Source organism: Pleurodeles waltl, chromosome 12, assembly GCF_031143425.1.
Source record: "Pleurodeles waltl isolate 20211129_DDA chromosome 12, aPleWal1.hap1.20221129, whole genome shotgun sequence".
NCBI classification, from domain to species: domain Eukaryota; kingdom Metazoa; phylum Chordata; class Amphibia; order Caudata; family Salamandridae; genus Pleurodeles; species Pleurodeles waltl.
This window is the reverse complement of record NC_090451.1, coordinates 626010794-626024632: the sequence shown is the minus strand read 5'-3', so window position 1 is coordinate 626024632 and position 13839 is coordinate 626010794. Positions and strand designations below refer to the sequence as shown.

General features: G+C 41.9%; 1 protein-coding gene across 4 annotated transcripts in view; it reads left to right on the top strand.

The window, feature by feature from the left end:
* The window catches only part of SEMA4A (semaphorin 4A), a 279310-nt gene extending 270275 nt beyond the window's left edge, over positions 1-9035 (top strand). For all 4 annotated transcript variants that reach the window (XM_069218012.1, XM_069218011.1, XM_069218009.1 and 1 more), the window contains exon 15: positions 3036-9035. In XM_069218012.1, the coding sequence (XP_069074113.1) occupies positions 3036-3727 (692 nt within the window). In that variant the 3' untranslated portion in view covers positions 3728-9035. The remainder of the gene's footprint in view (positions 1-3035) is intronic.
* The last annotated feature ends 4804 nt before the right edge of the window (positions 9036-13839 follow it).

Sequence of the window (13839 nt, the reverse complement as noted above, 5' to 3'; positions counted from 1 at the left end):
GGCAAGGCAACCCTGGTACACAACGCTGCTAGACCTATCAGTGGTACCCTGCATCAAATTGCCCAACAGGCCAGATCTGTTGACACAGCACAACCAAAAGATCAGACACCCAGATCCAGCATCGCTGAATCTAGCAATCTGGCTCCTGAAATCCTAGAATTCGGGCACTTACAACTTACCCAAGAATGTATGGAAGTCATAAAACAAGCAAGAAGGCCATCCACCAGGCACTGCTATGCAAGTAAATGGAAGAGGTTTGTTTGCTACTGCCATATTAATCAAATACAACCATTACACACAACTCCAGAACATGTAGTGGGTTACTTGCTTCACTTACAAAAATCTAACCTAGCTTTCTCTTCCATTAAGATTCACCTTGCAGCAATATCTGCATACCTGCAGACTACCTATTCAACTTCCCTATATAAAATACCAGTCATTAAAGCATTCATGGAGGGCCTTAGGAGAATTATACCACCAAGAACACTACCTGTTCCTTCATGGAACCTAAACGTTGTCCTAACTAAACTTATGGGTCCACCTTTTGAACCCATGCACTCCTGCGACATACAGTTCCTAACCTGGAAGGTGGCATTTCTCATCGCCATTACTTCCCTGAGAAGAGTAAGCGAGATTCAGGCGTTTACTATACAGGAACCTTTTATACAACTACACAAAAATAAAGTCGTCCTAAGGACCAATCCTAAATTTTTGCCAAAGGTTATTTCACCGTTCCATCTAAATCAAACAGTGGAACTTCCGGTGTTCTTTCCACAGCCAGATACCGTAGCTGAAAGGGCACTACATACATTAGATGTCAAAAGAGCATTAATGTATTACATTGACAGAACAAAGAACATCAGAAAGACTAAACAACTCTTTATTGCATTTCAAAAACCTCATGCAGGAAACCCAATTTCAAAACAAGGTATAGCCAGATGGATAGTTAAATGCATCCAAATCTGCTACCTTAAAGCTAAACGACAGCTGCCCATTACACCAAGGGCACACTCAACCAGAAAGAAAGGTGCTACCATGGCCTTTCTAGGAAACATCCCAATGCAAGAAATATGTAAGGCAGCCACATGGTCTACGCCTCACACATTCACCAAGCACTACTGTGTAGACGTGTTATCCGCACAACAAGCCACAGTAGGTCAAGCTGTATTAAGGACATTATTTCAGACTACTTCCACTCCTACAGGCTGATCCACCGCTTTTGGGGAAATAACTGCTTACTAGTCTATTGCAGAACATGCGTATCTACAGCGACAGATGCCATCGAACTGAAAATGTCACTTACCCAGTGTACATCTGTTCGTGGCATCAGTCGCAGTAGATTCGCATGTGCCCACCCGCCTCCCCGGGAGCCTGTAGCAGTTTGGAAGTTACCTTCAATTATTTATATATGTATCATCTCAACCTTAAATAAGTGCATACTTAGTCACTCCATTGCATGGGCACTATTACTACAATTCAACTCCTACCTCACCCTCTGCGGGGAAAAACAATCGAGGATGGAGTCGACGCCCATGCGCAATGGAGACAAAAGGAGGAGTCACTCGGTCCCGTGACTCGAAAGACTTCTTCGAAGAAAAACAACTTGTAACACTCCGGCCCAACACCAGATGGCGAGCTATTGCAGAACATGCGAATCTACTGCGACTGATGCCACGAACAGATGTACACTGGGTAAGTGACATTTTCATTACAAAACCCAAAAACAACTTAATTAGAATAACAATTAATAATTAAATACTGTCCTTAATTACTTACCAATTAAATTTTTATTTTGGTCAGTTAATAAAAAACACAAATGTATCATTAATAACTTTCCACCCTATTCCCCTACAAAACCTACAACTCATTACTAAATCATAAATTAGTATTTAACTTATTCAAAGATAAAGTTATGCATTAAAATCTTAAACTTAAAAGATTAAAATACCAATTAATAAATTAAATAGTTTGTATAAATAATTTACAATATTTAATCCACATAAATAATTAATTTAACATAATTTTATTTTTACTATTAATCTGCTACTAAATTATAAATACTACATATTAGAAATTATACACTATACGAAAAAAGTTTAACGTAATTACATTTATAATACCGCCTAAAATTAATAAAGCAGTAATATATATAAAATTAATTTAAAAACAATCTTTAATACAACTACATTAAAGTAAACAATATTACATGCATTGATAGTTGAAAAATTTGTTATATACATGAAAAATTATATTCTCACTCTTTATATTCTATTTTTTATATTTTTGTGCTGACAATATTTTTACATGAAATTCAGGCAACTCAATATCTTTGAAACAGTATTCTTGTCATTCATCTCTCAAAGTGCTCAACAAGGATTGGTATTGAATCAGGAGTGCCTGTCTCGCACAATAGCAAACTTTTCCTTGCCGTGGATAGCACCCTTCCCATAATGCTTGATTGAGAAATATCCCATTTCAAAACAAGTGGCCAGAAGCCAGTGAATCTCTCACCTTGTTAGTAGTGAAACTTGACTGTTGCTTGTGGGATCAACTTGTTCTTCTGTACAATTTTAACACATAAAATATGGAGCTCCCTGTTACAGAGAGGCAGGAAAATGGTAAGCACAGTCATTGTAAGTTTTGTTTTGTCAGTGAAGTATGGTATTTAGTAAAGATTAATGTAGACCCAGGGTGGTCATTTTCAAACCCAGGTGAAAGTGAAATTAATATGGGTGTGAGTGCTTGTTTGAGGTCTCTGGATAAATCTGATTTAATGTGTACCAAATTTATTGCATCCCACTCTTTTTTCCAGAGTGACATTAATTGGTAGAAATTACTTGTATTCAAAATGGATTTAATAGCATGTACTTCAATATGGAAAACACAGTTTCTTGCTTTAACAATTCAAGGCCATGTAAATGGCCAAAGCTCTCTATACAAATGTTGTTATCATATATGTATTTGTTGCTCAAACTAAGTAGGATTTTGTCTTAAGCCATTCAAAATTAACATTTGTTCTTGACACCTTCTTGCAGATGAAAATATTACAGTCAAAATGAACTCTGTACTACAGCTACGATGTCCTCATGTGTCTTCTGTTGCAAACTACAGCTGGACTCAGCACATCAACGGCGTATCCCAGGTGCAGCCTATCATCTCCGGAGAATATCTGGTTACAGTTGTAAATGAGAAAACGCTGGGTCTATATGAGTGTTGGGCGAGTGAGAACGGGTTCCTTTATCAAGTAGCTCGTTACATGATCATGGATGTGAATGGAGCTAAGCAGCTGGGTCGTGAAGACAAGTCTGGTCAACTGGGTGATGGTAACGTCAGTAACCAAGAAACGGACTGGAGGTCTCCTATAAGCAACTACTGGGCACAATTTGTTGCCGTGACTGTTATGCTGAGTTTGACATTAGTTGGGATCCTTGTCTTGGGACTATATTACTACTGTGAAAGAAGGAGATCCAAGAGCAAAGTTCAGGGTTGCAGTACCCCAGAAATTACAAAGAACGGCAGCAGAGAGAAGCCGCAGGAGAAGACCCCACTAAAGAGTGACCACAAAATGGACAATTTTCAACATAAGGGTGGCACCTGCCCGGAAAGCGCAGATAATGTTGAGTCCTGTTGCGTTCCAATGGAGAGTGAGAAGAAGGACATGGAGAACAATTGTGTGCCTTTGTTTGCTTCAAATGGAGATGCTTCAAGAGACTATGCTAACATTTAAGAACGATCTGGCTTTCCCTTAATGATAAGGTCATGTCACCTTGAAATCTGTGTTCGTCTGTGTTTTGAAATGCACAACATGATTTGCTTGAAGCCAGCCTGATGTTTTCAAGTGTGGATCCATTTCAATCCCAACTCAAAATGGAAGAATCCTTTTGGAATATGTTGTGTGTTCAAGTGCAATTTTCTGGAACAATGTTGGGGGAGAAGAAAGTTTGCATCCTTCAAAGCACAATATGAATTACCTTTTGGAGGGCATGTGGAAGGCTCTCTCGCTTGTGACCGTTCTCTGTAGTTGGCTGATCTGTAGTGGGAGAGGAGTTTGACAGAGTGCCAACACTGACTAAAATGCCAAATTCTGTTGTCAACCCTGGCTCAGTCAATTTTACAAACATGAAGACTGCAGTTGTTTCCCAACATTATGGAACTGCTGACCTTGGGCAGTACTGTTTGCAGGGTAGGGCCAGCATCAAATAGCAGTGGGCGATTACTTTTGTTAAAATAGGAGTCTCTACATTATGCAGAGCTTCTCCAGCTGGAAGCCTCTGAACCCTGAATTTTAGGACTTTTGGAACTAATGTTACAAACAAGGTTGAATGTTGAAAGACAGTATTTAGGTTGCCTATGCTTACCTATCATCAACTATAAGAAACAACGGTTACCCTCACAAACTCAAATGAGGCATCGCCACTGAGAGGCTGATTGGCCAATCAACAATTCTGGAGATTGTCACCAATTAAAGGTCATTATGGTTGAGCCACAGCTATGAGGAGATCAGAGTGATTGTGATGGGAATGACTCTGCCACGACTTATCAGTATTGACAAACTGTAGGGAAATCTGCCAATTTGCAAATGGGCATGTTGACCCTAATTCAGTTTAACAACAAATTATTACTGCACATTATCAGTGTTATTGTAGGAAGACAGTCTGTAAACAATGTTACTTTTTGGAATTGACCTGTATGTCATCTTGTTATCAGAGTTTTAAATAAGAACCTTTTATCTCCAGTTTGAAAGGGGTTGGCAAAAAAAAAAAATCTCAACAGAATGATTGTCTTTAGAAAGTGGAAGTGTGTTGGGTGTAGGTTTGCAAACCACAGTATAGAGCTGTTCTACGGGGACAGCGATGAGAGCATGTGGCTTCCCTAATTTATGTCTGCACTGCTCAATCTCTGGGCAGATTGTATTTTATGAATAATTTTTCCTTGGCTCTAGTTATGTTATGCTGTTCATGTAGTGTCACTCAACTTACCAATGTGGTTGCCAATGTCTACTAAAAGTTAACTTTATTTTAAACTGGAACACAGACTACTTGGACGTCAGTTGGACTCCTAATTGTGTTTCCAAGAAATGACAATTTAGGAACAGATCTGGTGATTTAAACACCTGTATGGCAGGTGGCTGAATTTATTCATTAAATCTAAATATCTCATCTTATGAAATTGTCTTAAAAAAACACATCAATGCACTTCATCCAGGCAGATTGTTAAGTTCACATCTGTGCGATAATTCAGATCAATACCCCTGAAGAATCAGTGCCCAGAAAAAGAAGGCGGTCTGTCCCTGTACCTACAGAGTAACATTCCGGTTCCAAGCGGAACTCATGCCTCCCACTCAACACAGTCCATGTAAGCCAACAGACAGATATAAGTGCTGCATAGGGCCGCCCGATACCATAATTTAAACAATGAACATGCCTAGCAAAATAACCTAGTTACTAAGTAAAAACCTTCCCTGGACCTCAGTCCACATCAACAAACATAAACACCATCCATTAATCAACAATACTACTTACAACTCACACACAGTACGAGACTCTTGTCTACAATGGACTCCTGGATAAGGAAGTACCAAACGTGGTTGGTGCTGTGAAGACAGTAGCAGGTAGCATGGAATTAGATGTAATTAAGGGGTAAATTTACAGGTATCCTACTTGACTGTAACCAGCATTAAAAGGTCACAACAAGAAGACCTGTTCTTTGACTTAAAAGCATCAGGCAAAAACCATTGTTGCTGCTAACTCTGTAAGGTGTGTTTTTCTACATGTGATAGTTGTTCTGCTACATGTGATAGTTGTTTCCGGAATTGTCATTAAAGAAAGTTACTAAGCAGATCATGAGAAGGGGGACTCAGTTGAAAAAGTCATATATTTTTAGGCAGTCAGATGCGCTAATCCAAATTCTGATTGCATTATAAGCCTTTACTTTGCGAGGTATTCTAGGGAAGTACATTTTTTGTTTCTACGGTTATTTCTTGATAGTCCAATAAAGGTTGGTCTGAGAAATCATACTGTGTATCTTGTTGCTGGCGCAGCTCAGTTTTTACTGCACATGTGGTCCTGGTGCTGCACTAGTTTTCATTTTTGTTACCTCTTTGATTTATATTGAGAGCTGCCTGAGGCTTGGTTTGCAATGGAAAAAAGTAAAATTGTAAGTGCTATAATGCAAAGATAAATTAACACCTTACATGATCGCCAAGGATCTTTTTGCCATTCCATGCTACAGTTACATTTCTCATCTGTAACCACATCCACTGCTTAGTTTAAAAACCAAACAAAGTACATGCAGGGACACAAAGTGTTTCCCAAGAGCCCGCTTGGGCACTCACAAATGCAGGTGATGTAGAATACCAAGGCAGCCCAGTCCTGATCCCACCTCAGTCCTCTTTCTTCCAACATTCTACACCTGATGTCCCTTTATCTTCCTCTTGCAGCTCTGATTTGTCCCATCTTTTGCATTTGTTACCGCCCTTCTATCCATCGATTCCTAGATTCTTTCTCCCTTTTATAGCTTTCTCTCTCTTTCTCTCAGTCATAGTCTGATGGAAAATAAGCGCCAGTCCCTGAAAATAAATATTGGTGGCAACCATTTGCAATCACCGGCACAAAAGAACTAACTCCTTCATTAACTGTCACAAACTGATCCACCTAAGGGAAAGGGTGGAGATACAACACGTTAAAGTGTTTTGACAGTATGTAGCATATAAATGTATACATACAGAAGAGCATTTTGTATTGTGCACTTTCCCCAGGGGTATCGGACATAATAACAATACTCTAATACACAGTGAATGTACAAATATCAAAACACCAAATAGAGGTAGGAAAATGTGTATTGGGGCCACATCCTTTTAAGGGCCATACTTGTGCTTCTTGGTCTTAGGATGTCCAATTTCTGTTCTTTGGACATACAGCATTTTGAAACATCAGACTCCAAGGTGGCATGGGATCCACATGGGATTCATGCAAGACACCATCCCCTCCCAAGCCAGACGATGTGGTGATATGGATCCTCCCAAAAGTGGACCAATGAACAAGGTGACAAATGTGCAAGACAACAGATAAGAATCTGTGGTTGCAGATGTGTGTTCTTCTTCTCTAGTCCCTCTTTGCAAAGGTCCCAACTTATTGGAAATCTCTTAGCTTCCACCTTTAGTTAGCAGGATACGGATATCTGGTTGAGCTCCAGTGAAGTGGAAATTCATCAGTTGCCCAAAAAACGAGCTAAAGTATTGTATTTGGTATCCACATGCATACATAGGTTACCCAGATATCCCATCCTGATGCTTGATAAATGTTTTTGCCTAGTGAACAACAGTCCAACATGCAACTCCTCTTATTACAGGGAGTTATTTCCCTGCTACGAATGCCTGCTCCTATTGGTGTATGTTTGCAATTTTGTAGCATTCCAGCTATGCCACCCAAAGCAATGCTCACATTGACTCCCATGCAGTTCCATTAAGGCATTGGACCCCCAATCCTCACACCCCAAAACATGGGTTTTAGGCAGGGTAAGTCTCTCACACACCACGGTGATGCTTGTGACCACCACCCTTCCAAGTAGCAGCAACAAATGTGATTCCTCAAATGTTCTGTTTGCAAGAGAAGCTATAGAGATCATAATAGATTAAGTGAAAGTGAACATGTCAGCAAACTCAGAGGCCATTATAAAGAGAATAAATAGGTATACTTTCATAGCAGAGGCTGCCCTTGTATACCTCATGAAAGTGAGAAGGGTGAGGTCTTTGGAAGGGGTGCAGGAGACTCCATATCTGCTGGTCACCTAGTCTGGAGGACTGGATCTTCATTAAACAACCTAATAAAGGAACTACAGCCTTGATGCACTTCAGTTGAACCAACTGGACTGACAAACCAGGAAACAATGATTAGCAAAAGGAAAGCCCAGACCTGGAAGTATGGAGTGATGCAGATATGGTGGGATCTGGCAATCCTAGGCACCAATGAAGCTTATCCAAACATGTCCCCAGCCCGTCATACCAGTCACTGGCTGAGATAATCATGACTGGTCCATCAACCCATACCACCTGGTGAAATGAGAGGTAAGTGATGTCAACATTCTGTTCAAGGTACCAAACCCCTACTTCCCAGATACTGGCGATGCACTGTCTCTCTCTGCCTGTTTCTATGTCCTCTTTGGATGTCCACACCAAGTAGCACCTTTAAGTCAAATAATGATCTTGGGGTTAGGTGCTTTCACAAGTCACCGTCTATTAGGTACTATTAAAATGTCCTTATCACCAGGAAAAGCGACACAACAGCATAGGTGAAATGCATACAGTAGCAATGTGAACCTAAATGCCAAAAATGGAACGCATTCCTTTTTGAACCACTACTGGGTAAGGAAAAATCTAGTCTTCAAATACAGGGAACAGCTGAAAATACAGACATTTTAATGTATAAGTAGATGGCAATTTACATAAGAGTAACAGCTCACCAACTTCAGACACCATTTGATGTAAGACAAGTTCATCAATTTCAGAGTGTCTCCGTCACGCAGCTTAGACTTGTGTGGGCGTAGACTCTACAACATGGATTTATTAAGCACTATTACAGTAATATTAAATATTTGGTAGCCCCACAGGGTTTTGTTGCACCTGGCCCTAAGAATGTAACACATGAAGCCAGATTCACAAAACTTTTATTTTCATAAGAGTAACTGAGACTTACTCCAGGAAATTCCAGAGTAAGTCAAAAGAAAGCCACACTTACAATCAAATCTTTGAGAGTCAGAATATATGTTTTTTTATTCCTTACCCTTTGTACGTATGTGTGAACTGTTGTGGCTATGATGACGAGATGCTTGTTTTATTCAGTATTCGGGGCTATGAAATGAAAGCTTTATATCGTTCCTGCGTTTGGTTTTAAGCACTGTGAAGCAAATCTGTCCATTTTTGTTGTCTAAAGTTTTATTTGTAAAAAAAAAAAGAACATGGAGCAAAAAAATGTAAGCTTTTAAATCGATGAAGCTGTATTCACACATTTTATTTTTTATTAAAAAGAAGAAAACCATGTGTGTTCTAAATGTTTTTTGTCTTTTCTAAATCAAAGATGAGATCTATGTGTCAGACTTGTGAGATATTTGTGTTGGAACCAACATGTGCTAAAAATCAGAGGTTACACACTGTTCCAAAAAGAAAACAAACTGAAAGAATATTCAGTCAGGATGACTTCAGGGGCGTAGCTTGGTCAGTAAGATTGGGGGGTGTGAGCTTCAGTTTTTCAACATTCACCGCTGATTAAATACAACAAAATAAAATAGAACAAGCAGGGCCTATGAGAGGAGCTTGAGGGGCAGTGGAAAGGGAGAGGAATGTGGATTGGTAGGGGTAGTAAGTGAGAAAAAACACAATAATTGGTGACATAACCAACATTTTTGAAGACTTTCAAGGCAGCGTGGGAGAGAGAGAGAGAGTGTGACTGCGTCTGTGAATATGTAAAAATCCCTCTTGAAATCTCACAGGCATCTCACCATACCCAAATGAAAGCACTTGTACCAACTGTTTATCAGAATTTTTTTTTATTAGGGGGCTGTAACACCCTAAACACCGCCATTTCCCATTTCCACTAGATTACTTCCTCTTCTGTGGTGGCGAAACTTGAAGTTTTGCCCGCCAAGTTTACAGAAGTTGTGAAGCTTGTAAAGTTTTATAAACGTCACTGAGCCTTTTAGTTTTTTAACTAGCAATTTAATATTGACAGCCATTACAAAACCTGCACAACTTGCAAAATTTTGAAGAAAATTTTGCAAAGTTTGTCATCGAAAAAGATTCCAACTTCGCACACCCTTACTGCTCTGTCCTCCTCCTTTGCTCTTGTCTCTCACTCTAACCACACACCCCTGAACACACATTAACACACATGCATATTCAGATGGTCATTGCTCTACAGCAAATTGGATAGCAAGAATGAATTACAGCTGTAATATAGGTACAAAAACATAAAGTGATCACGGCAGCCTAAGTAAAAGTTGGTCTGCTCTATAAGTCTGTCTGAGTTTTGAATGAGTCTACTAGAAGGGCGGCTGGCAGTTTTATACCAAGCGAATAAACCAGAGGCTGACTGCAAGACGACAGAGCTAATGAGAGTAGGTCATCCAGGCTTAGTGATATAGAACATGGATAAAGTGTTGCCTATGTTGATTAAAATTCTCTTGCAACACATGGAGGCTAGGAAGGCTTTCATGGATAGTAAGATTGTCTTCTACTCCAACCTATTTATGTAAAAGAAAGGAGAAACTGGAAATCACACATTGTCAATCTGAAAAGGGCCCAAGATTGCACCCAACACATTTGAGGTGACCAAATTTTCAGGGTTGAGAGGAGTGAAAGTGAGACCCTCCAAAAGGTAATCTAACATTTCTTAGCATAAAAGGTAATCTAAAGCTTCCCTTGACCCATTGGGCCAGTCACAGCTCCCCAGCCGCTCCACGTCCCTCCTACGGTCCGTCCACAGCTCTGACACCATTCCTGAGCCTGATTGCTATAGCTCTGCCCGCATTCCTGAGCCTGATTGCAGCAGCTTTGCCTGCATTCCTGATCCTTATTGCAACATTCCGCCAACATTCCTGAGCCTGATTGCGACAGCTTCGCCACCATTCCTGAGCCTAACTGCGTCTGCTCAAGCCCCTGCCGATGCCTCCTTTGTGCCACTGCCGCTCCCGCCATCCAACCTCTCACCCCAACGCCTCCCACATACCAGGACATACAATGAAGGCTGCAGCGTGGTCCGGGTGAGAAGTGCCTGACCCATTGAGCCAGTCACAGCTCCCCAGCCACTCCACGGTCCTCCTGCCTGCCACCCACAGCTCTGCCCGCATGCCTGAGCATGATTGCGAAAGCTTGGCACGCATTCCTGACCCTGAGTGCATCAGCTCTGCCCGCATTGCTGAGCCTGACTGTATCTGCTCACGCCCCTGCCGATGCCTTCTTCGCGCCACTGCCATTAACTCCATCCCGCCTCCACTCCGGACCTTCCACCTCCCAGGACATATGATGGCGGCCACAGCACAGTCACACAGCGACCATGCCACCGGTGCGCCAACAGCAAGCCTGTCTGTGCTCGTCTGCACCTGGACCACGCCCAGGGCCAGGACCCCTGGTCCTCCCACCCCTCACCCCTACACCACCAAGGAGCTCCAGGCCCTCAACATCAGACACCCCATCAAGAGCTCCTTCACGGCCTCCCCATGCTCAACCAAAGAAACCTTTACCTGCCTACACTGCCGTTTCTCCTGCAATGCGGGACCACCTACGCATAGTAATACCCGCACTGCACCCACACAGAAGACTACAAACAACCAAGCACCACTTCCGTGCATCCTGCTAAATGCCCGCTCCTCATGCAAACACGCCACGGAAATCTGGGACACCAGCACCACCCAGAACCCAGACGTTGCCTTCATCACGGAAAGACGGCTAACACCCTCCTCAAACCCTGACATTGCCACAGCCACCCCTAACGGCTACAAGATGAAATACAGAGACCGCACCAACAAAAATGACAGGGGCATCACCATCATCTTCAAGGAAACCATCCAATGCACCATCACAGATGACGACCCAAGGCCCCTCATGGAGCACCTCAATTTCCGACTCCAGACCGATGCTAACACCACAATGCATACAGACTCCCGGGACCACACCCAGCCTTCTGCGACACCATCGCCAACCTCATCACCCCCCCTCGCCATCGACTCCCTCCACTGTGTTATTCATTTATTTGATACAGCTAAGAAGCATTTGTGTTTTCATTGTGTAGGGCTCCAAAGCAGAGTCAGTCTAAAAATGTATAAAAGAAAAAATTGTGCTTATCAGCTCGCTGTGCTATCTCCTCAATCTCTACACGTGTTTGGCCTTTTCCTGTTGCAGGCACCCGGGCCACCCACACAAGTGAGGTATCATTTTTATCAGCAGACCGAGGGGAACATTGGGTGGTAGGAAATTTGTACCGGCACAGTGATCCTTTAATGAAAAGTGTGGAAAAAAGGATTATTTTTAGCTATATTTGAAGTTTGCAGTGGAGTCTGGATAAGAAAATATTGGGGGATCCACGCAAGCCACACCTCCCTGGACTCTTCTAGGGGTCTAGTTTTAAAAATTGTCTGGGTTTGGTAAGTTTCCCTAGATGACCGCCACCTGGGACCAAAAACGTAGCTGCCCCCTCAATACCACCCCCTGCAAAAACAGGTAGTTATGTAATAGATCATTTTGATGTGTCCACGTTTTGTTTTGGGGCATTTCCTGTCGCGGGCACTAGGCCTAACCACACAAGTGAGGTACCATTTTTATCGGGAGACTTAAGGGAATGCTGGGTGGAAGGAAATTTGCGGCTCCTCTCAGACTCCAGAACTTTCTATCACTGAAATGTGAGGAAAAGGTGTTTTTTTTCCAAATTTTGAGGTTTGCAAAGGATTCTGGGTAACAGAACCTGGTGAGAGCCCCATAAGTCACCCCATTCTGAATTCCCCTATGTGTCTAGTTTTCAGAAATGGCTAGGTTTCCCTAGCTGTCATCTGAGCTAGGGGCCAAAATCCACAGCTAACCAGTTTGCAAAAAACAGGTCGGTTTTCTTTGGGAAAATGTGATGTGTCCATGTTGTGTTTTGGGGCATTTCCTGTCGCGGGCACTAGGCCTACCCACACAAGTGAGGTACCATTTTTATTGGAAGACTTGGGGGATTGCTAGGTGGAAGAAAATTTGTGGCTCCCCTTAGTTTCCAGAACTTTCCATCACCGAAATGTGAGGAAAACCTGTTCTTTTAGCCAAATTTTGAGGTTTGCAAAGGATTCTGTGTAACAGAACCAGGTGGGAGCCCCACAAGTCACCCCATCCTGGATTCCCCTATATGTCTAGTTTTGAAAAATGTATAGGTTTGCCAGATTTCCCTAGGTGCCGGCAGGGCTTGAGGCCAAAATCCACAGCTAGGCACTTTGGAAAAAAATAGTCAGTTTTCTTTAGGAAAATGTGATGTGTCCATGTTGTGTTTTGAGGCACTTCCTGTTGCGGGCACTAGGCCTACCCACACAAGTAAGGTTCCATTTTTTTCGGGAGACTTAGGGGAACGCTGGGTAGAAGGAAGTTTGTGGCGCCCCTCAGATTCCAGAACTTTCCACCACCGAAATGTGAAGAAAAGGTTTTTTTTTTTTTTTTTGCAAAATGTTGAGGTTTGCAAAGGATTCTGGTTAATAGAACCTGTTGAAAGCCGCACAAGTCACCCCATCCTGGATTACCTTAGGTGTCTAGTTTTAAAAAATGCACAGGTGTGGTAGGTTTCCCTAGGTGCCGGCTGAGCTAGAGGTCAAAATCCACAGCTAGGCACTTTGCAAAAAAAAAGTCAGTTTTCTTTGAGAAAATGTGATGTGTCCACATTGTGTTTTGGGGCATTTCCTGTCGCAGGCATTAGGCCTACCACACAAGTGAGGTACCATTTTTATCAGGAGACTTGGGGGAACACAGAATAGAAGAACAAGTGTTATTGTCCTTTGTGTTTCTCTACATTTTTCCTTCCAGTGTAAGACAGTGTGTAAAAAAGACATCTGTTTGAGAAATGCCCTTTAATTCACATGCTAATATGGGGACCCCGGAATTCAGAGATGTGCAAATAGCCACTGCTTCTCAACATCTTATTTTGTGCCCATTTTGGAAATACAAAGGTTTCATTGATACCTATTTTTTACTCTATATTTTACCAAGTAAATTGCTGTATACCCAGTAAAACAATAAAACCCCATTGCAAGGTGACGCTCATTTATTGGCTGTGAGTACCTACAGTTCTTGATGAACCTACAAGCCCTAAATATTCCCGCAACCATAAG